The sequence below is a fragment of the Gossypium hirsutum genome, chromosome A11 (assembly GCF_007990345.1).
Source record: "Gossypium hirsutum isolate 1008001.06 chromosome A11, Gossypium_hirsutum_v2.1, whole genome shotgun sequence".
NCBI lineage: Eukaryota > Viridiplantae > Streptophyta > Magnoliopsida > Malvales > Malvaceae > Gossypium > Gossypium hirsutum.
This window is the reverse complement of record NC_053434.1, coordinates 24,104,935-24,128,147: the sequence shown is the minus strand read 5'-3', so window position 1 is coordinate 24,128,147 and position 23,213 is coordinate 24,104,935. Positions and strand designations below refer to the sequence as shown.

The 23,213-nt window shown below is 31.6% G+C and overlaps 2 protein-coding genes across 2 annotated transcripts; one reads left to right on the top strand and one right to left on the bottom strand.

Annotated features, from left to right (window-relative positions):
- Positions 1–1,875: 1,875 nt before the first annotated feature.
- On the bottom strand, positions 1,876–4,107 carry LOC107895614 (NEP1-interacting protein 1). Its single transcript, XM_041081411.1, is given in 6 exon segments — positions 1,876–2,197; positions 2,291–2,458; positions 2,548–2,631; positions 2,779–2,873; positions 2,876–2,956; positions 3,330–4,107. Coding segments are annotated over 6 exon segments (705 nt in total). The 5' UTR covers positions 3,484–4,107; the 3' UTR covers positions 1,876–2,074.
- A 14,751-nt stretch (positions 4,108–18,858) lies between these two features.
- On the top strand, positions 18,859–19,512 carry LOC107958335 (secreted RxLR effector protein 161-like). Its single transcript, XM_016894084.1, has one exon. It carries the CDS (start codon positions 18,859–18,861, stop codon positions 19,510–19,512), a length of 654 nt encoding a protein of 217 aa, XP_016749573.1.
- The last annotated feature ends 3,701 nt before the right edge of the window (positions 19,513–23,213 follow it).

Below are 23,213 nucleotides of genomic sequence, written 5' to 3'. Positions count from 1 at the left end.
AATTTTTTTTAAAAGTTTAGAACACCTAATTAAATTTTAAAATTTTTTTTATCTTTTTGGGTGCTTGAGGATTCCCATCCGCCCCTGTCAATAGCCATTCTAAAAGTTTTTTTTATATAGTTTTTTGTATTTTTTGTTTGTATATTTAAAATTTACACTATTTTCAAATTTTAACATGTAAGTCCAGTTCTTGGCACAGGTTTTTTTTTTTTGCTAAATTTAGATTTACTATAATGTCATGTTTTTGTTTCATGATTGTTAAGTGAGTATTTCTTTCATTTTGAAATGTACATCAGTAAATTTAATAGAGGATATTTAATGGTGTTAACAATTGAACTTAAATTTTAAGATTTGAAAAAGTAAAAGACTAAATTCCTATAAATAAAATTAGAGGGACTAAATTTCAAATGCATAAAGGGTACAAAGACTTAAAAAGCATATTTTAGAAATTAATTTCACAAAATTGAAAAGGATGTTAAAAAAAAGCTCTCAACAAAAAATTTTAAAGAAAATTCAAGTAAGCACTTATGAAAATTTTATTCCCAATTGAAACCCTACATATTGAATTAACGTTGATCAAGTTTGATTATTAAGTTTTGTTGATATAGTTGATAGACCAATCGGACACAACATGTGGTGGCCATGTGTATTATACTAACTTGGTATTGTTGTCAAGTTAAAAAATGTTTAAAAACATCCTAAAAACAAATAATTATTTAAAAATTTGCATCTAAGAAAAACATGGAGAAATGGTTTTGTCTGTCCTTTAGATAACTATAAACACATTATATATAAATCATTAAGAAATATAAAAAAATTATTAAAAAAATTAAAAACTGCATTCATGGACTGGTTCTTCTATTGAGAGACGGCACATAAGCCAAAAGAAGACAATAAAAAAAATCTCATGCCATTTCTGGAGAAAAGAAATAATAAAGGGGCATAGAAAAGAATCTCCATGTTCTTAAGGCCAGAACCTCAGATGAGATGAGACAAGGAAAATCAATGACTTGCATCACCTCTTTCATGCAGATGCAAATAAAGAGGATTAGCGAGGACCACATTTAAAAGAAATTATTTAGCCCAATTAAGTAGTAGACCATGGAATATTAAAACAAGTTGATCAAGTAATTCCATGTCCTTTTGTGATTGTTGACTTCATTTTCAATCGCCAGGTTTTGTTGTTGATACGTTTTAGGCCATTTCTCTTTTGTTGATAAGCTCACAGGATGAGCTATGTGGATCAGATTGTGGTTGTTAAGTCGGAAAGTGAAATTTTATTGTAGTAATTTTGAAACAATTCTCTTAAGCTTAACTATCGCTTTACCTTACAACTTGGGCTACATTTGACTCTTTAAAAGCATCTGTTGACAATTAAATAAAGATTTTTTACAATCAAAAGTTTGGTGATGGATGGGTTAGCAAAAACAACCCCGAGTTCTTAAGTGAAACCATTCCTTTTTCAATCTCTTCATGAGACAAAATAGTGTTCATATAGCTCTCATGATGAGTCATGAACTTTGACTGCTAATTATACATGTATATTTATGGCCCCTAAGACTATATTTGAAAATGAATCATGTGAACCTCATCACATGGTTCAAGACCAGATTTGGAACCTCATCATGTGAACTTGGTCATGTATCATTTTCACCTGCTTTATCAACTATTTCAGGTTGCAATATGTCCATCAAAACAATCAAATCCATGTTTATTCGGAAGCGAAGAACCATAAAAAATACTGACCTATTGTTTTAAGTCTCTTGATGAAACGTGTTCTAAGTTGCTGGGAAGTTTCTACCATGAATATAATTCAATATACAAGAGTCATTTATTGAAAGCACAAGAGTCAATATCAAGATAGGCAATTAAAAGTTTGAAAAAGTGTAAATCAAAAGCTTTATACAAAGGGCTAATTGAATTACAATGTTTGATTCTGCGATATAACGTAGGCAGACAGAGTAGGCAAAGCATTTGATTCGATGAATAAATACAAGCAGCCCAGGTAAGTAACAGCAGTAAAAACAAAAAACATAAATAACTCATCTAGTGGTATAATTTACAAAAATTAACATTACAGATCCCTTCTGCATAATGGACAAGAAGCATGACTAACAAGCCACTTATCTATGCAAGGAAGGTGGAACATGTGATGGCACTGCGGCAAGCTCCTAACCGTTTCTCCGAGCTGAAAGTCCTGCATAAAGATAAAATGAAACACCAGACGTCAACCAGACAAGCTTCTTTGATGTTACTAGTTCAAAAATCGAAAAAATATATATGGTTGGACCTGAAGGCAAACTGTACAGGAGACTTTCTCCCCAGAAGCATCGACATTGTTATTTTTAGTGATTATGATCTTTGGGATTTTTTCAACCAAATCTCCAGCCAATCCTTTAACACCACCAGTGTCGAAGATGTTCTGAACCTCCTCAAAAGGTGTTTCAGAAGCTCCCATCTGATAACAGAAACTGAAATCATTAGCAAATGGCTGATTGATGGAACCATCAAGTTGTGGCACACAAACCAAACTCCTCAGCATATTACCTGACTTTGGACTGCACTCAGCATCGCCGGACCAATTCGTTCTCGGACAAGCCTCCCACTTAGAAGGCTTGCAATGACATCAATCTGCAAAATTATTTTATCACAAACTCATCAATTTAGATAAACCAAGTCCAAGAGTTGTGTTTTATATCCCTCTTTTCATTGACATAGAAAGCACAAATCAAACCAAAACAAAACTGTAAAATCAGGTGAATAAACAAAAGTGCTCACCAAATACAACAAGCATCCGATCCCGGATTCATCTGATTGCCAAAGAACAAGAGAAGATTCGAAAACTTCGATTGAAAAAACAGCTCCAGATATAGCCCAACTGCGGCGCCTCGAACGAACCCACTCTCGGTCTCTTGTCCTATCAAAGCCCCCGTCATGGCACCTAACAGGGTGCCCACTGCACACAAACAATGTCAATCTCATTCCCAATACTTGAGTACATGATGGTTAAGCTTAGTATCAAGCATTAATTCTAAGAAACCAAACAAAAAGTCATTAATTCTAGGTGTATTTTAGAAATAAATGTAAGACAAATTAATCCAAACTGCTTTGTCTGCACGCAAGATATTCTCATAGTATCGCAATCCAACAAAACAGCAACATGAAATAATAACATCAAAGTAATATATATATATCAATTTATTGCAAAACCGACATCAAAGGCCATGAATAGATCAATAATCAAATGGCTTGAATGAAACAATATTTACATATAAATTAGATCTACAACGAGAAATTGAAACGCTTCGAGACGAGAGAAAGAAACGAACCTAATGCAAAGAAGAAGGTTAAGATCGCAGAGAAAATGTTGCCAATAATGGCGGAAAAGGCGAAATTGCAAAAATCTTTAAGCTTTTCAAGGAAATCCCCAAAGAAGGAAGGTGGAGGCCTCGAAAAACGAATTTGGTATTCATGAAATTCCATTCTTTTTCTCTCTTTTTTTTTTTCACTTCCCTTGGATTTGGGTGATTGTTGGAAAATGAGACCGGTTATGGGTGATCTACAAGTACAGGATTTAAGAACGAAGAAAGCTTATATATATATAAGGGAATTAAAGAAAAAGAAGAGAGAAAGGGTATGTATGCTTAGTGCAGGGATTTAAATAGCGGTCCGTTATCGAAATAGCGGCCGTTATATAGCGGTAACGGCACCATCCGAAACCGCTACTGCCGAAACCCACTATATCTGCAATACACAATAAGTAATGTAAAATTTACGACCGCGATACCTACAATGACCGCAATAGCATTCGTTATGTCCGCAACCGCGATAAACGCAATGCGACCGAAAACACGACCGCGACCGCAATTTAAATCCCTGGCTTAGTGCTTAAGAGATAAGAAGAGAAAGGAAATGAACCAACTCGCATTTAAAGCTTAATTTCTTTGTTAGACCCTCGCTTCCAGTTTTTCTCTTTTGAGAACATGAAAATTTCTGACTTGTGGATGAAAGAGACGATATTCTCTCTCTCTCTGTGAAGCAGTTTAATATCTTTATTTAATACACGAAAAAAAGGGTTTTAAATGCATAAATAAAATTAAAGTTATTAAATTGTAATAGTGATCATTGTCAAAAACTCATAAATGAAGTGGACTTCAAATATTCATGGTCTAAAATGTTCATTGTAAAAACTCATAATCACTCTCCATTTTCATCTTTAAAATTTGGATGATTAGCACTCATTTTTTTAAAAATATCAATTGGTTTTACTTTGCTTTTGATGTTTTGCCAACTCTTTATTAAGACATGGATCCCTTATCTCAAATAAAAAAGACATGGATCCCTTCAAACTTCAAATAACCCCATCTCTCTCCACATTTAGCAATTTTTCCACCATTTTAAACATGATTCCTAGCTTCCCCTTTTTCTTCTCTTTGTTTTTGCTTTTGGTTGGATGACTATGATTTTCCTAATATCCCCAATTATTACTTTTTTTCCCACTAACCTAATAATCACTTTTTAAGTCACCATTAATATTGTAACCATTGTCGTATTTCTTTTCTTTTGCCGATTAATATTATATACTTGAAAAGAGCCGGGAATTAAAGGGGAAGGGATGCTTCCTTTCTTTTCCCTTTGCTTAAATGATAGATTATTTATCCGAGTCTATCAGCATATTTCCTTTCTATGTATGGATGTGGTCGGATTGAGGCTCATATTAACATATAGGTCTATTTATATTTAGGGAAAGAAAAAAACAAAATTTACAAAAAAAAATAATTTTAATTTAATATTTCACATTTTAATATATATATATTTAAAACTTTACATATAAACAAATTAGTATATTGTTTATATCATAGTATTATATATTTTTATAAATTTTTATTTTTTATGTGATATAAAATATATTATATATATAAAATAAAATAATATGACATAATTTTTAAAAAATAAATAAAACTCAAGTCTTAAATGTGGAGTCAAGTTTGAAAACAGAAGCTAAATAAGTCATATATGTCAAAAAAAAATTTCTTTAACTAAATAAGTTGATATTTTGAAAATTTAGGGAAATAGACTGTTTTTTGAGAGAAAGTAAAAAAACGCTCCAACTGGACGTGTTTTACCTTTAAGTTACATTTTTTTAACTTTTTTAATATAATCAAATTCTTTGGTGAAATGATTAAATGTTATTCATTAAGTTTCAAGTTTGATTCTTCTCCCACCTACATTTATATTTTTTTTCTTTTTTTTAAAAGTTTTTTATATTTTTAATTAATGTTTTTAACATATTAACTTATTTGGTTAAACGGTTAAATAATAATAATTTCATTCTTTATACTCAAGTTCAATTTCTTAACTAGATGCAATTTCTCACTTTTAAAAAAAAAAAATCGACATATTTAGCCAATAAACTTTATATATATATATGACTAATTTAACAGAAAAAAATTATTTTTTGCTCAAAAACAAAAATTTGAGCTTCTACGTATAACCCAATCATTGAATAAGCATATATATATATATATATATGCATGTAATTCTTGTTACTTGCACTCCAATGGTAACGGTCATAAGCTCCCAATGAGTTACGTTGGAGCCAATGCAAAGTCCCAAAAGAAAACAAAAACAAAAACAGACATACAAGTGGGAGGGAAAATATCTCATTCGTTTATCAAAGAAGGAAAAAGGAAGAAATGTTAAAATTAATTATTTTAAAAAAATAAAAGGTAGGCGAAAATCAAAAGAAACCAACTAAAGTGTTGCATGCCTTTCAAGTTAAGATGATGATGGCATTGATGGAAGAAAATAAAAATGATGCAACATCTAAATCACAACCGTCGCATGCATCACCCTTCCTCTTCCACACACGATTTTAGATTATATTCATCCTTCTAAGTTTCAATTTAACAGTCCCATTACATCATCATCACCTTTGAAATTCAATTTTAGGTGTATATTGAAATGACCTCTATTTTTTTTTAATTTAAAATGTAAATTTAATTGTTATTATCGTTAAAATTCTACTATTAAATATCAGTTTATTACAATATTATTTTTTTATTATATAATTATAAAGTGTTTTTTATTTGAAAATGTCACACAAATAAATTTAAAAATAAATAAAATTTAATAGTGTTAATAATTGAACATAAATTTTAAAATCTGAAATGTTAAACAAATTAAATCCTAAACATGTGAAGAGTGTTAAGATTTAGAATAAAATTTCACCATATATTCTTATCAAGAGATAAAAGAAATTTTATATTTGAACCGGAGATATGATACCAACATAAAAGAAAACGAGTCATTTATCACTACACCAATTATTATAGTTTTACCATTTTCTTCTTCTTCTTATACATGCATAAATATATAGCGAAATGATCCACTTACATCAATTTGAAATTTTTAATCAATTCAATATCTCTATCATATCAATCTAAAATAATATCTTATATATAATTGTTAAAAACTTCTTTTTTAATACTTAAAACGAATAGTTAAAAATTTTCAAATTTATGTTAAACTTGACATACATTACCTACATAAATGAAACAATAAGTTGAATCATTGAATTGTTAGAATATTTATACTACTTTAATTTTATACTTAACATCCCTCCGCATATATATAGACAATAAATTGATCAAATCACCAAAATATATAAATTTTTGTAATTGTATTTGATTTTTGGCCAAATTTGTTGCATTACTAGTGAAAGTTTGAAAATGTTGTAGTAAAATTAATGCAAATAAATAAAAGAAGTAACAAGAAATTTTATGTGATGACTTGATGATTAAGAATATTTACGGTTCTATGTGTGCCATGAATTCGAGTTATACTAGTCGAGCTTATTATTCAAACTTTATCCTATTATTGTAATTGAGTAAAAAAAAAAAGAATGAGAAAGAAAGGTTAGGAAGGTCAGGTGCTTTGATCTCCAAGAAAGGTCCCCATCAAGGAGATTATGCATACATGAACATGGTATCCTACTCTAGTCAACAAAGCTCCAGAGATTACTATATATGACATTGATACGAGATCAGTTTTCTGCAAAATTTGTCAACAACAAAATCTGAAATTTCTGGAACAACCCTGGTTAATATTAAAACAAATTCTGGGATTTTTCTGTTTGATGGAACACCAAAAGATTTACTGATGTAATGCTTTATTATTTTCATTTATATTTCTTCTGCAAGAGAAGAAATATCTGCAGCCTAACCACCACCATTGATTTTCTTTTCCGAAAAACTTCACATTTTTCCGCCTGCTTTCCAATCAAAATTCAATAAAAATCCTTTTAGTTTAACAATAACTTCCTAAACCCTAATTGACATCTGCTGAAAGAACAGGGCTGGGATGGGATCCCTTAGCAAAGCAATGTTGATTATCCTTTGTAAAGGGCTAATATTAATTTTTATATCTTACAATTCTCCTCTCACTCAAACTGTTGTCGTATATATACATATACATGCACTCTTGTGTATTTGCTGGAGCTATTTGTAGATGTTTCTTTCATATATACATTCCAACCGGATGTATCTACACCTATTTACGGTCGGGCTATCCGTTTAGACTTGAAAGTTTGTTCAAAATTTGAGAGAATTTGGATAAAAATATTATATTCAAAAAATGAGCTTGGGTAAAAAAATAAACCCGTTTAAAATATGAGTTGGGCTCGGGCTTAAATATTCAAGACTCAAGTCCATTCGGACCTAGCCCAACCCGTTTTAAGTTTATAATATTTTATATTATGTTATTTTTATATGTTATGTAATTTAGGACAAATTAACAAAATAAACACATACTAAATATATAATACTACACTAATGTAAACATTAAAATAATATTAAGATTACTATAAAAAATTTCAATAAATAAAAAATGTATAAAATTATTAAATATTAAAATAAAACAATATAAATATTTTTTTAAAAAATTTAAAAATATTATGAGCTAGTCTAAAATGAGCTTGGGTTAACTTTTTACAAATATGGGTGGATTCAGACAAAATTTTAGGCCCGAATTATGGGCTTGGGATGGGCCTCAGGTAAGGCCTTTTGGCTCGAGCTTGGACCGGATTTTTTTTTACTATTTTGTTGATTTTTTTATTGTTTTGTTGCTATTTTCTTGTTCTTTCACTATTTTTCTACCATTTTATTATTATGTTGTTACTATTTTGTTATTATTATTTGGATTATGTATAACTATTACTTTATTGTTAATTTTGTTACTATTTTAGATACATTTGCTTGTTAAGTTGCACCTATCTTAGTGTTATTTAAGTATACATATTTTTTAAAAAATTTATTTTCAATTTATTGGGAAATATTTATTTTAATGCATTTAGTTTTTTAATGTATTATATTTTAAAAATATATAAATAATAAAAAATAAATAAATATGGGTGGGCTGGACTAGAGTCTTAACATTTTTATTCAGGCCGAGTTTGGATAAAATTTTAGGCCTATTTTTTAGGTTGGGTCGGGCCTAGCAAACGGGCTTAAAATTTTAGTTGGGCCCAACTCGAACTTGGCCCATGAGCTGATCTAGATATATCCATCCATCTATCTCCGCTCTTAAATTAATGGTCACTTAATTATTAATATGTTTCTATTTTGATCACCAATTTATAGAAAATTTTAACTTTGTCACTAATGTTTTCAAACATTTCTATTTTGGCCACACTCGTTGTGGCTTTTTTAATTAGTAGAATAATATATTTAGTCCTCAATACTTACACATTTTATCCATTTAATCTTAATTCTAAATAATTTAATTCTTCATATTTACACATTCTCATTCCCTTTCTCACCCTCCCAATATTGTCCATCACCAACACCCTTGTTGGATTCATCGGTATTTTTTGTAGCAGCTATTGATAAATATATACTTAAACAACTACTGAAATTCGCTCTCTCTTTCTTAAAACAGAACTTTCAATGAACCTTAAAGCTCAAAACCAAAAAAGTCAGATTTAAATAAGGTAAAATTAAAAAGAAGTGTGAGAGAGAGAGACCCGAATACGAATTCATGATCTTTGACCCATCCCAAAAATATTAAAACCCTAGAGATATAAAAACATAGAGAGGGTTTTTTTTTTACTTCGATTAAATATATATTCATATTTAATTATATGTGTTTGAAGATTAAATTAATATAATTTTTAAATGTGAATAATTAAATTAATATAATTTATAAATTATTAAAAATTAAATGTATTATTATACTCGTTAAAAAATCACTTTTTATCGTTTTCATATTTAACAAGAACTGATGAAAACCATTTAAAATATTAATGACAATTTAAAAAAAATATTATAACTCAATGACTTAATAAAATTAGGTAACTATATAGGTTACCCCCAAATTAAAGATGTGTTGATGTTATCATAATTTGGCTGTTTTTCCTTTTAGGACTTTTTTTTTTTAAAATCAGTGAAGGAACAATTAGATGCCTTCTTCATTACAGTCATTGTTATCGTAATTAATGGTTTCCACAACCCCACGGCTACAGCCTACAGGGAACGGGACGGAGACAGAAATTAACTATCCGGGCCACCGATCTATGCCCACTTTGCTTAAGGGCTAAGGCTAGGCTTGAATTTTATTTGGGTAAAATATATGATAGCTTCTTGCAATTCTCACAAATCTGAAATTAAATTAATGTAGCTTTAATTTAAGGAATTTAATATTTCTATTTTTTAGTTTTCAAAATATAGTTAAATTTGTTGATGCACCATTTTGAAATAAAAATATTTATTTAGTAGTAATGTAACTTAAAAAAATGATATTATAATAAATTTAAATTTAACAAAATAATTTTAATATTGTTAACAGTTGAATCTGAATTTTGAAATATGAAAAGTATAGGAATTAAATTCTTAAAAATAAAAATATAGATACTAAATTCTAAATTTACGAAGAATACAAAAACTTATGACATATTTTAACATTTATATTTTTACAGCCTGTTTTTATATTAATTAATTTTTTTGGTATCTTCCATTTCCATTTTGTATTAATTAATGACATAATTATTATTTCAATTTTAAGAAGAAAAAAAGAGAGAAGAAGATCTAGTTTGAGCTGCTTAAAATAAGAGATAATGTGAACTATAACTTGTTTAGCAGGTAACAGATTAAATTTTTGAATTTAGTATGTTATTGAATATTTTACAACTTTGTAAGTTACTGAATTTCTCATAAAACTACAAGAAAACTCTTATTGAATTTCTTCTAATGTTGTAAAGTTTTTAGAAAATTATTAAATTTCTTACAATTTTGTAATATTTACCTAATTCCTTATAACTTTGTAAATTACTGAATTTCTTGCGAAATTACTAAAATTCTTAAATACAGCTTAATTTCTTATAGAATTATTGACTATTTTACAAAGTTACTAAAGTTCACTTAATTTCTTACACCTTTGAAAGTTATTGAATCTCTTACCTCATTATAATGTTTACTTAATTTCTTACAACAATGTATATTGCTGGATTTTTTACTATATTTCTTACAAAATTGTTGAATCTTTAACAAAATTATCCTCTTTTTTTTTTTTACAAATTTATTGAATCTTTTACAAATTAGTCTCTTTCCACCATAATCATAAAATTCAAGCTAGAAACCAAAAAATTTTCATAGAAATCCTTAGTGAAACCAAGAATACTACATTATAGCAAGGTGATTTTTAAGTGAAGAATATGTATGTTCATGTTGGAGGAGAGAGAAAATCCAACTAAGGTTTGAAATCAAGAGAACAAGGTATGAATATTAAGGTTCCATAATATTTTTGTAACACTCCTCATCTAGTCCAGTCGCCAGACCCGAGCTATAGGATGCTACAATAATTAACGGAACAATTGCTTGCGATTCTTAAATCAAACACCCATATAAACATTTAAATATCTCATACATTCACTCAAATCAAGATTTACAAACTAATTCGGGTCACAATTGAGCTTACGAAAGCTTCTAAGTTGACTCGAGCACAAACAAAGACCATACTGAAAACTTTTCAAAAAGTAAGGCAATTCTTCAAAGTTAGGGGCACACGACCAAGTGCCCAGACTATGTTACAAACAGTGGCCATGCAGAATTGAAGTCACATGGCCATGTATCTAGGTTGTGTGGGTTAAAAACATAAATTTTCCATTAAAAGTCACACGGTCGTGTGGTTGGACTGTGTAACAGACTGAAACCGTGTGAAAATTAAATGTTCCTATTTTTCAATGAGCACACAATCGTATCACCTAGCCCTATGTGACACACGGTTGTGTGTTAGCCTGTGTGGTGAAAAAATGTGTCTTTTTGTACAAGTTACCAAAACTAATCTTTCAAATAGGGTAACCAAAAACATCTATCAACTTTTATATCCTATCCAAAACATATCATATAACAAGCCCTATTCCTCTAACCAATATGCCTCAATGGCATCATCACAATTCAAAATCTCAAATCACAAAAAATCATTCAACTAAACTTGTACCATTCATGCTATTCATATTATGCACCAAAACATACCATTTCCATGTAGGAAAAACGAGTTTTGAAAAATGCAACAGAAAATAAATTTAGGAAAAAACCAGAGTTTTAAATTTTTTTCCAAAATAAGATCTTGGTTGTAATATATAAAGTAATAAACACTTAATCAAAATAGTACCTTTTCGATTCGTCTAGGATGAGCACTTCGACCGAGTAGTCTTCTCCGCTATCCTCAAGATCATGTCTGTTGAGTGTGGGCTCGCTTCGAATCAGAAAATTTTTCACTAAAATTACCAGTGGGGTAATTTTTTAATTTTTCTAAACTTTTGGGTTAACTTGTAAATCAGAAAAATATCTCTAGAAATATTTTTTGGAATAATTTCTTCAAAAAAATTTCTCTCTACAACTTTCTCTTGAAGTCAAGTATATGTAAATAATAATCGTAGGCTCTCTTTATATAAGGAGAGTTTAGAAAGTTCAACTATGATTAAACTTAATCACTTTAATATTAAATTAATAAATATCTTGATAAATATTAGATTAAATTTAATATTTATCTTATTAAAATAATACTATTTTTTTAAATAATTAATCTGAAATCAAATTCTCTGGTAGAATTCTAGTAGGAATGTAACTCTTGCACCGCTCAAACACCGACGACCAACCGCCACTGGTCACCAGGATGCCGTCGTCGCAACCACCGGTATCGTCATGTTCGGTGATACAAATGCGACACCCTTACAGCACCCCGAGCTAGTTTAGTTGCTGCCGATTCAGTCCGGGTCAGTGACGATCCTACCGGTCCGGTCTAGCCACCGGTTGGACCATTGACCCAGTTTCACATACTAGGCTCGGTTCAACTAGTTTTTGGATTTTGGTCTTGATTTTGGGCTCTTAGGCTCAATTTACGATCTCAGGTCCAAATTTCAAGTTCAATTACCTATTGGGCCAATTTTCTAACTTGAAAATTAACTTCCAAAATATCATATTAATTTTAATTGATTTGATTAATTTAATTTTACTTGATCAAAATTATTTTTTCCAAAAATCACTTAGATTTTCCAAATTAAATTTTCAAGAAATTTTTTTAATAAAATTCTCTAGTTGAACATCTCACAACCACCTAATTTAATTCCACATGGAATAAATTGACTCAATTAAATTATTCCCAAAGTCGTAGAGTTTTCTTCTGATTCAACTGTAGTCCGATCGAGCTTTTGTTAAGCTAGTGGAAGGAACAATCGGACATATACAATTAGGCTCTAGTGATTGCAATTATGTCCAAAAACATCGTTCTAATAATTCGCAATTACTTAATCATAGAGTCAATCCACAAGAAGTACCATGATTGAAAACTCCTTATTGTATACTCTTTACAAAAGTAATTCATCCAACTGCTTTGTCCAATGACCTCGTCATGTGTGTGTTACCTTCATATGATATCCTTGATTCCTTTGAGTTAAATCCGTTATCTCAATACAATTCATCCAACTCTTTAATGATTAATATGATCACTGTCAACAAATTATTGTGATAAATTGCTCGTTTGAGAACAAGCAACCCGTGACCACGTTTCATATTTATCAATCAACACAATGCTAATGAGAGGATATTATTAACTCTTTAATTGATATATGAATTCCATTGTTGCTAGTAAAGCCATGCCATACACAAGTCATGTACCCAACATATCGGTTATGGGCTTAATCATCTTTAGAGCATAAGCCTTCACTTATATCAAAGCACATGAGTTTCATACGTATTGTCAGTGACTAACTCAGGATTTAGGTAAATCATACCATGAACATCACAAGTAAATTAATTCACAAATGGATTCAAAATTAATTCATCTTGGGTCCAGTCAATGTATCATTCTAAAAAATAAATACATTTATACCTCTATTTGTGGAGTCAACCGATAGCTAAGACTAGTCATTTCCTCAATTGGAATTGTAGACGATATAATAATCATTCTCAGTATTTGAATCAAATGCTCACTTTGATTCTTTTTACAGGATTACGGGCTCATTTAAATTATCCACTAAAGTAAGTCGTCTTTCTCGCAATGTAAACGTTCTTTACAATGCCACTTATCTTCAATTTGAACTTTAGGCAATTAATGAGCTAATATTTACTTATCACAATTTCGCTATGCATGCAAAATATAAAAGATAGAAAATGCAAAAGATATAATAGTGAAATGTCAAATTAACTTTATTTATTTATTCATCGTTCAAATAAATAGAAAACAGTTACATGTTCACTACAATACGGACACATTTCCTAACATTCCAAATGCCATAAACTTATATTACCATTTCACATACTAAGTCATCCAAACCAACTTCATTCTTGGTTCAATTCTATAAACCCACAAGTAAACATATTTATAATGCAAATCATATATGCATATCATCAAACCATTCAAAACAACATTACATAAATAAACCATTCTTCTTACCCAACAAAGGTATACACATTGTGTAACACCTTTAAATCATCTCCGTCGTCGGATTGGGGTTACAAAGCGTTACAACACAAATCAGGACATTTATCATCAAACAGAAACAAAAATATAAAATAAATGATAACATTCAATAGCTTATAAAAATCAGGGTAAAAATATATTTACAGGCATTAAATCGAGCTTACGAGGCCCTAAAAATAGTTTGGGAACAATTCGAGACTAATTTGAATCAAAACAAAAAATATGCAAAAATTTAAAAATTTTAGAAATAGGGGTCACACGACCGTGTGGAGTAGCCTAGGCCGTGTGGCTTTCTCGCATGTATGTATGGCCAAACCGTGAAACTAACTTGACCGTATGAAAAATCCTGCACTTAAAAATTAATAAGACACATGGCCATGGAATAACCCAGGCCGTGTGCATTTTAAAAAGCTTCTAAAACAAGGCAAATTTTCATCCAACACTTAGGTTCCAAGCCAAATCAAAATCAACCATTTCCATACTTTAAAAACACATTTAAACAAGCCTAAAACATGTCAAAACTATCAATCTATAGGTTCTAACCTCTACACCATTCAAAGGCACCTCAACTTAAAACAATTTACTATCACTCAACAACCATAAATATTTTAACCACACATATAAACATGTCTAAAACTTACATTTACATGTCACCCAAAGTGACAAAAAGACACTTATTTACAAAGGTTTACACAAAAAACATAATCTCCAAAAGATATGACTAAACCAAATGGACCAAGTAACATATTCATGACACCTATTACATATGAGCCTTATACATGCCATTTATAACTATAGCCAAAATGTTCAAAAACTACCAAAATGATCAACAGATAGTGTGATAGGTCTCTAACAATATTCCAACCGAATGTGTTTTTTGATGATCTACAAAACAAAAGAATAACAACTACGTAAACATATAATGCTTAGTAAGTTCGTATAAGGGAACTTAAACTTACCATTCCTTAACATTAAATCATTTAGCACTTGCCTTTCCTAACATCACCATTCACATCATTATTATATATATTAACAATACATCCTCTATGAACATGATATACAACATTATAGAAATATATGAACTGTTGTCATCCCTTCAGTTAAGGGATTGTGTGTTGTCATCCCTTCAGTTAAGGATTCTGTAAATATTCTTTTTATTACAATCCCTTATTTTAAGGGATCATAACTCCTAATATTAGTATCTTTCGTAACTTAGATTTTCTTAAATTAGAGACATAGTTTGTATATATAAAAGATGTAATATGTTCTATTGAAAAATAAGAAAAGATAGAGAATTACTCTGATTTCTACATGGTATCAGATTAGGTTACGGTTTCTTTCCAACCTAGACCATGTCTGACACTTCTTCTTTTAAATCTCATTCTCTTACTCCGGAGATTACTTCAAATTCAGAAAATTTTTCTGGTTCTGATGCTCAATCAGATTCATCTGGTCTGACCATCACCTGCCATCGATTGAATGGCAACAATTTTCTTGAATGGTCCTAATCGGTTAAGATTTTTCTCTTGGGCAGAGAAAGATTGGGATATGTTACAGGTGAAATTAAGAAGCCTGCTGTGACTGACACTGTTTTTGCTAAGTGGATGCGTGACAATGGTCATGTTATGACTTGGCTCCTTAATTCTATGACCCCGAGTATAAGCAGAAACTTTCTTCTTTACACCACAACCGTTGAAATCTGGAGTGCAGTCTATGAAACCTACTCTAGCACTGATAACATTGCCGAATTGTATCATATTGAAGATTAGGCAGCCACCCTTAAGTAGGGAACCATGCCCGTCACTCTCAACTACAATACCCTTACCGCTTTTTGGCAGCAATTAGATTTTTATGCACAGCATGATTGGGTAGATCCAAGAGATGTTGCCCTTTATCAATAAATTTTCATTCAACAAAGGCTTTTTCAATTTCTCCAAGGTTTAAATAAGAACCTGGACGAGGTTCGCGGTAGGGTCCTGGTTATTTCTCATTTTCCCTCCTTCGAGAGGCTTTCTCTATAGTCAAGAAGGAAGAAAGCCGAAGGTCTGTGATGCTGCCTGATGAACCATATTCCACTCCTGAAGGATCTGCCTTATTGACCCATCAATCATCTCTCTCTTCCAAACGGGAGAGAATTTAGTGTGATCATTGCAAAAAGCCCGGCCACTACAAGGAGAAATGTTGGAAGCTTCATGGTAAGCCTCAGGACTGGAAGTCCAAGAACTCTCGAGATCATAAATCTAGCCTTGTCGCTATCATATCTGTCACTAGCTTCACCAAAGAACAGATTGCTGAACTTCAAAAACTATTTGGAAAGTTCCAAGGGTCTTGTGAGGGTAATCTGGTCATAAAAGAACCAGAAGGTAACCCCTCTTCTACAGTATTTTTCTCCTCCCAGTGCACTCCTAATTGGATCCTTGATTCTGGTGCTACGGATCATATGACTGGCAACAAGGCCTTGTTTTGTAATTTTTTCCAAACTTTTGGTAAAGTTGTCAAAACGGCTGATGGTTCCTTGTGCAAAATAGAAGGACATGGCACTGTTGTTCTCAATCAACAGGTTGCTCTTAAAAATGTTCTCTTTGTACCAAATCTGGCTTGCAATCTTATTTCTGTTAGTAAATTTTCCACAGACTTGCACTGCTCCACAATTTTTAATGATCTTGATTGTACTTTTTAGGTATTAAACTCAAAGAAAAGTATTGGTAAGGCCATCTTACACAATGGCCTCTATATTCTCCATTCTTCTCCTAAAATCGAGATCTCTAAATCTTTCACCTCTTTAAAAAAATTGATACTGTTATGTTATGGTATTTTCGTTTAGGCCATCCTAGTTTCCAATATCTTGCAAAATTGTTTCCTACTCTATTCATTAATAAAAGGCTAAATTCTTTTTCTTGTACAGTTGCTCTCTTGCCAAACATACTAAATCATCTTATTTTCCTTCTACATACAAGCCTTCCTACCTTTTTGCTTTGATCCATAGTGATATTTGGGGTCCTTATCGGGTGAAAAATGCTGATAATTGTAAGTGGTTTATCACTTTTATTGATGATCATAGTAGGATAACTTGGACTTATTTGCTAAAAGATAAATCTAAAACTGCTAGTGTTTTTGCGCAATTTTATAACATGGTTCTCACTCAATTTGGGTCTAAAATCCAGCTCTTTAAATCTAATAATGGTAGTGAATTTTTTGCTAGGTCTTTGGTTGATTTTTTAGGGAAAAGTGCATAGTTCACCTTAGTTCTTGTGTTGGAACCCCACAGCAAATTGGCATTGCCGAAAGAAAAAATAGGCACCTTCTTGAAGTTACTCATTCTCTTCTGTTTACCACTAATGTTCCCAAATATTTGTGGGGGGAAACCTTATTGACTACCACATATTTAATCAACTGGATGCCTAGTAAGGTTTTAAGATTTCAAACACCTCAATCTATATTTTTGCAGCACTTTCCCAATTTTAAGCTTATCTCCTCCATTCTGCCACTTAAAATCTTTAGCTGCACTATTTTTATCCAAAATATTACTCCTAATAAGTCCAAGTTAGATCCTAAGTCTTTAAAATGTGTACTGATTGGGTATTCTTCAATTAAGAAGGGTTATAAATGCTATCATCCTCCTTCTAAATGATTTTTTACCATTATGGATATAACATTTTATGAGCAGGATCCCTATTTCACTCCGGCTGAAATTCAGGGGAAAATATGGAGTGATTTTCAGCCACATCAGGTATCTCCTCCTAATCTTCATTCTCAACCTTCAGAATTGCCACCATTTTCACCTGCAGATTTGTCATCCGTGACTACTCCCATTCATTCTCCTGCAATACCTATCTCTAATTCAACCACACCTACTTTAAATACTCTTCCTGAAAATACACGTACTCCCATTGAAAGTCTTCCAAAAATAATACCACCCAAACAGCTTCGTGTCCACACAAGAAAAAGAAAATATATCCCTGAGACTATTTTGCAATGTGATTCTTGCCGAGAATTGGATTTGGGTCCAGCAGTCGAAATGAAAGGAAAAAATAAGTAAGTCTACTACTCTAGATGACTTCCCTATTGCTATTAGAAAGGGGTTAGACAGTGCACCAAGCATCCTATTGAAAAATTTGTTGGTTATAATTCATTGATGCTTTCTTTTCAAGCATTTACAACAACTTTGGATAAAGAACAGGTTCCCACAAGCATAGCTGAAGCTCTAAAGGATCCAAAATGGAGAAGGGCTGTTGAAGAGGAAATTTGTGCACTAGAGAAAAATGCTACTTGGACCGTTACAGACCTTCTTCAAGGAAAAACAGTTGTCGGTTGTAAATGGATCTTTGCTGTAAAGTATAACTCTAGTGGCAGTATCCAACGATACAAAGCTAGACTAGTGGCCAGAGGCTTTTCGCAAACATATGGGATAGATTTCACAGTAACTTTTGCACCTGTGGCAAAGCTTAACACTGTTTGAGTACTCCTAAGTTTGGCGGTAAACTGCGATTGGAAATTACACCAACTTGATGTAAAAAATGCATTTCTTAATGGAAAGCTAGAGGAAAAAGTCTATATGAAATTGCCACCTAGCTTAAAGTCTTTTGAAGGTAGCAACAAGGTTTGCAAGCTCAACAAGTCTCTATACGGGTTAAAACAATCACCTAGAGCTTGGTTCGAGAGGTTCACTAAAATCATTCTTAAAAACGGCTACAAGCAGTCCCTTGCTGATCATACTCCTTTTATCAAGGTAACTTCTACAAATAAGAAAGCTATCCTAATGTGTACGTGGATGACATAATTCTTACTAGAGATGATAAGGAAGAGATTAGCAATTTGAAGAAGCTGTTAAATAGGGAATTCGAAACCAAGGACTTGGGAAAGCTAAGGTATTTCCTAAAAATGAAGGTGGCAAGATCAAAAGAAGGACTTGTGATCAACCAAAGAAAGTATGTACTTGATTTACTCAAAAAAACTGGTTTTCTTGGTTGTAAGTCAGCTGATACACTAATGGAGGCAAGCTTAATATTCAACAAAGAAGATGGGACCTTAGTAGACAGAGAGAAATTTCAAAGATTAGCTGGAAAACTAATTTACTTATCCTTGACGAGGACAGATATAGCCTTTCTTGTAAATATGATAAGTCAACACATGACTAATCCTACTGAAGAGCATATGGCAGCAGCAAATAGAATTCTTAAGTACTTGAAGAAAACTCCAGGACACGGCTTAATGTTTAAGAAGACACAAAACAAAACTGTTAAGATTTTTACAAACTCTAGTTGGGCCGGAGATCTCACTGAAAGAAGATCCACTAGTGGCTACTGCACTTTTGTTTGGGGTAACCTTACAACTTGGAGAAGTGAAAAACAATCTGTCATTTCAAGAAGTAGTGCTGAAGCTAAATTTAGAGCACTAGCTTTAGGAATATGCGAAGGAATTTGGCTACTTAAGTTACTAAAAGAACTTGACACTAATCAGGAGGATCACTTTGAAGTTTTGTGTGATAATCAATCTGCCATTCAGATTGCTAAGAACCCAGTTCAACAGGACTGAATAAAGCATGTTGAGATTGATAGGCATTTTATTGCTGACCAAATCAACAAAAAGACAGCCATTCTTTCATACATTCCTTCAGAAGGACAGATTGCAGACATTCTTACTAAGGCTTTACCAAAGCCTATTTTCAATAAATTCCTATTCAAGCTGGGATTATACAATGTATATCCTCTAGCTTGAGGGAGAGTGTAGGAATTATAGAAATATATGAATTGTTGTCATCATTTCAGTTAAGGGATTCTGTAAATATTCTTTTTGTTACAATCCCTTATTTTAAGGGATCATTACTCCTAATATTAATATCTTTCCTAAATTGGAGTTTCCTAAATTAGAGACATAGTTTGTATATATAAAAGATGTAATATGTTCTATTGAAAATAAGAAAAAATAGAGAATTACTCTGATTTCTACATAATTACTCATATTGCATCACATTTGTGATTAGTGCCCTTTTCCATGCATTATTAAAGCTCATCTTACCATTTTGCACGGTCATTGTTATCCTTAATTTCATATATAAGCTTTTCCATTCCTTTACTTACCTGTTGAATTGTATAGAATAACATCGGATACTCGGGAACAACTTTCCACAGAACCATATCATTTTCAATAATGCTTACACGCGCTGTGAAATGGATCTGCTCACATGAGTTGTAGGTCAGGATGTTAACTACACGATGCTGCTCACACAAGCTGTGGAGAATCCGCAACAAATGCAGGACCTCAGCAATCGGTAGGACATCCAAGACCAACACCCGAGACATATAATCCTTAATGACATGTCATTTGTATCCTAAGCATTCTCTAGGTTCAAATGGGACTTTTGCCATCAAGTATTCAAATATTGATTTATTACCGAATCAATTGTAAATCACATAACATTAACAAATAATCAACCAAAATAACATTTAATAAGACAATTCATACGAACTTACCTCAACCACAACAGTTGTATCAACAAAAGTCGAGAACTAATCTGAGACTTTCGTTTTTCCTTGATTCAAGTCCTGTCGTTCTGTATCTTGATCTAAATAATAATTTTATTCAATTAAATCATTCAAAATCAACTTAAACTAACAATTCAAACTCATAATCCTTTTTGAGGTGATTTTACAAAATTACCCTTAATACTTTAACATTTGTACCATTAAGTCCTTAAACTAAAATTTAACCACAATTCAAGTAAGACCCAACTAGCGAACTTTTCTATGTGTTCATTTCAACCCAATTTTCTACCATTTCATATTATTCACATTGCACTTTACTATACTCTTAAATAGGTCCTTAAACTCAAAATGAACAAAAATCATTTCATAAAATACTTGTACTTAACCTTCAAACTCAAGGATTTTAAAAACTAATTACACAAATACATTTATCTTATTCATGGTAAGGCTCTAAGTGTAACAACCCGATTTTGGGCTTCGTCGAAATAGTGGTTTCAGAACCACTAACCCGAGGTCAGAGAAATTATTTTTAATATTATTTTACGTGTTGTAGCATGATTATAAGAGTGCATGAAAATTTTGGTGAAATAATTTTAGCGATTACATGATTAATTACGAAAAAGGACTAAATCGCATAAAAGGAAAAAGTTTTTTTTCTAAAAAATGGTGTTAAATAGTAAAAAATTATAATTAGGAGTCTTTAAAGGGCAAATATACCCATTTAAATAGGGTGGTCGACCATAGAGACAAGAGGAGTCAAAAAATCAAAAATTTAGTAGGGTTGGTATTTGATGACATTAGCTAATTGAATTAAAAAAGAATCAAATAGGGTCATCTTTCTTCTCCATATTTTCCACCAAAAATTGAATTGAAAAACCCCCATGGGAGGTTGAAAATTTTCAGCACAATAGACCCTTACATGTAAGTCATTTTGATGGTTATTTTTGTATATTTTTGTACTTTTGGGACTCTTGTAGCTTAATTTAGCTAATGGAGGGACTATTTTATAAAATGGTTGAAAGTTTAGGGTTTTTACATGAGAGTGTTCATGTTTTTTGCTGAATTTTATTGAAGAAAATGAATCATGGTTGTTAAACAAACAACTTTGGTGAAGTAATTTTCATGAAAACCCTAACTAAGGACCATTTTGCATAAGTTATAAATTATGGGGTAAATATGTGAAATAATGAGAATTGTGGGCTGCTTCTAGTATAAAAATAATTTAGATAGGCTTGGTTAATGAGAAAATTTGATAAAAATCAATTTACGAGCCTAGGAGTAAAATAGTAATTTTGTAAAAGTCTAGGGGAAAAGTGGTCATTTTGCCAAAATATGAATTATGAAATGCATTGATTAATATGATGATTAAATTAGTGAATTTTTACCATTTTAGATCAAGAAATACGAAACCCGAACCTAGACCGGGTAAAGGCCAAGCAAGTATACTAAATCTAACTAGTCGTCCACTTTTTGTATACCGAGGTAAGTTGTACGTAAGTAAGGTAAATTTATCATTATTATGTGTTGAATGATTTATTTTGCATAATATGATTGAATACGGTTCTGAATAAGGCATGACGAAATTAATGCGGTAAATTTCCGGTTGAACCTAGGAATAGATTGGACATCCATGCCATGACATTTGGGTGAAATATGTGCCAGTGTAAGACTATGTCTGGGACATGGAATCGGCCACGATATGAGAGCCAATGTAAGACAATGTTTGGAACATGGCATCAACAATGTTGTGAGAGCTAGTGTAAAACCATGTCTGAGACATGACATCGGCATTGATATGTACGCTAGTGTAAGACCATGTTTGGGACATGGCATCAACAATGAAACGAGAGCTAGTGTAATACCATGACTGGGACATGGCATCAGCCTCGACATGTGAGCCAGTGTAAGACCATGTTTGGAACATGGCATCGGTAATTCACCCTCTTGTGTAAAGCTTGTCAGATATCCTTTAGTATTCCAAATGGTTTCATGGGTTATTTTAAAAGCTTATGATAATGATATGGAATGTTATAATCATGTTGTGAGTGGTACAGATTCTTATTCGAAACTCATAAGATATGATTCTGGTTATGTTGCCTTGATGGTAAAAATGACATGAGTAAGTTCTAGCTATGAAAATGATCTTGGGATGATATTGAAATATCTGGTTTATACTTGCAATATATATAAGCATGTACTGATATTTAGCTATGTTCATTCAAGAATGTTGCGAGGATTTATATTATGCATGGTTGATGTAGTTACTTATTTATATGCAACTTACTAAGCTTTACGTTTACTCTCTCTTCTTTCCATTTTCTTATAGTGCCACCAAGCTAGTATTAGTGATCAATGAACGTCGGAGGTATCGATCACACTATCACTTGAAGCTTTGGTATAACTAGTTTAACATTTGATTTTGGCATGTATAGGGACTTTAATATTTTGTTTAGCGTCTTGTTAGTTTAGCCACAAGGGTTGGCTCATATGATGGATGTGATATTTATTTTGTATAAGCCATTAATGTTGGCTAATATTGATTACTATTAAATGCATTTGATCTAAATTTCTCATGGTTGTAGTTGATTTGGTTATATGTGTTATGCTTGGATTGGTTTTGGTTCATATTGTGTAGGTTGGTGCAAGTAAGGGTGGCAAAAAGGCTTGGTAAATAACCTTATTTTTCTCCACACGGGTAGGCACACGAGCGTAAATATTTTTCTAGACTCATATATCTACTTACTAATTTTA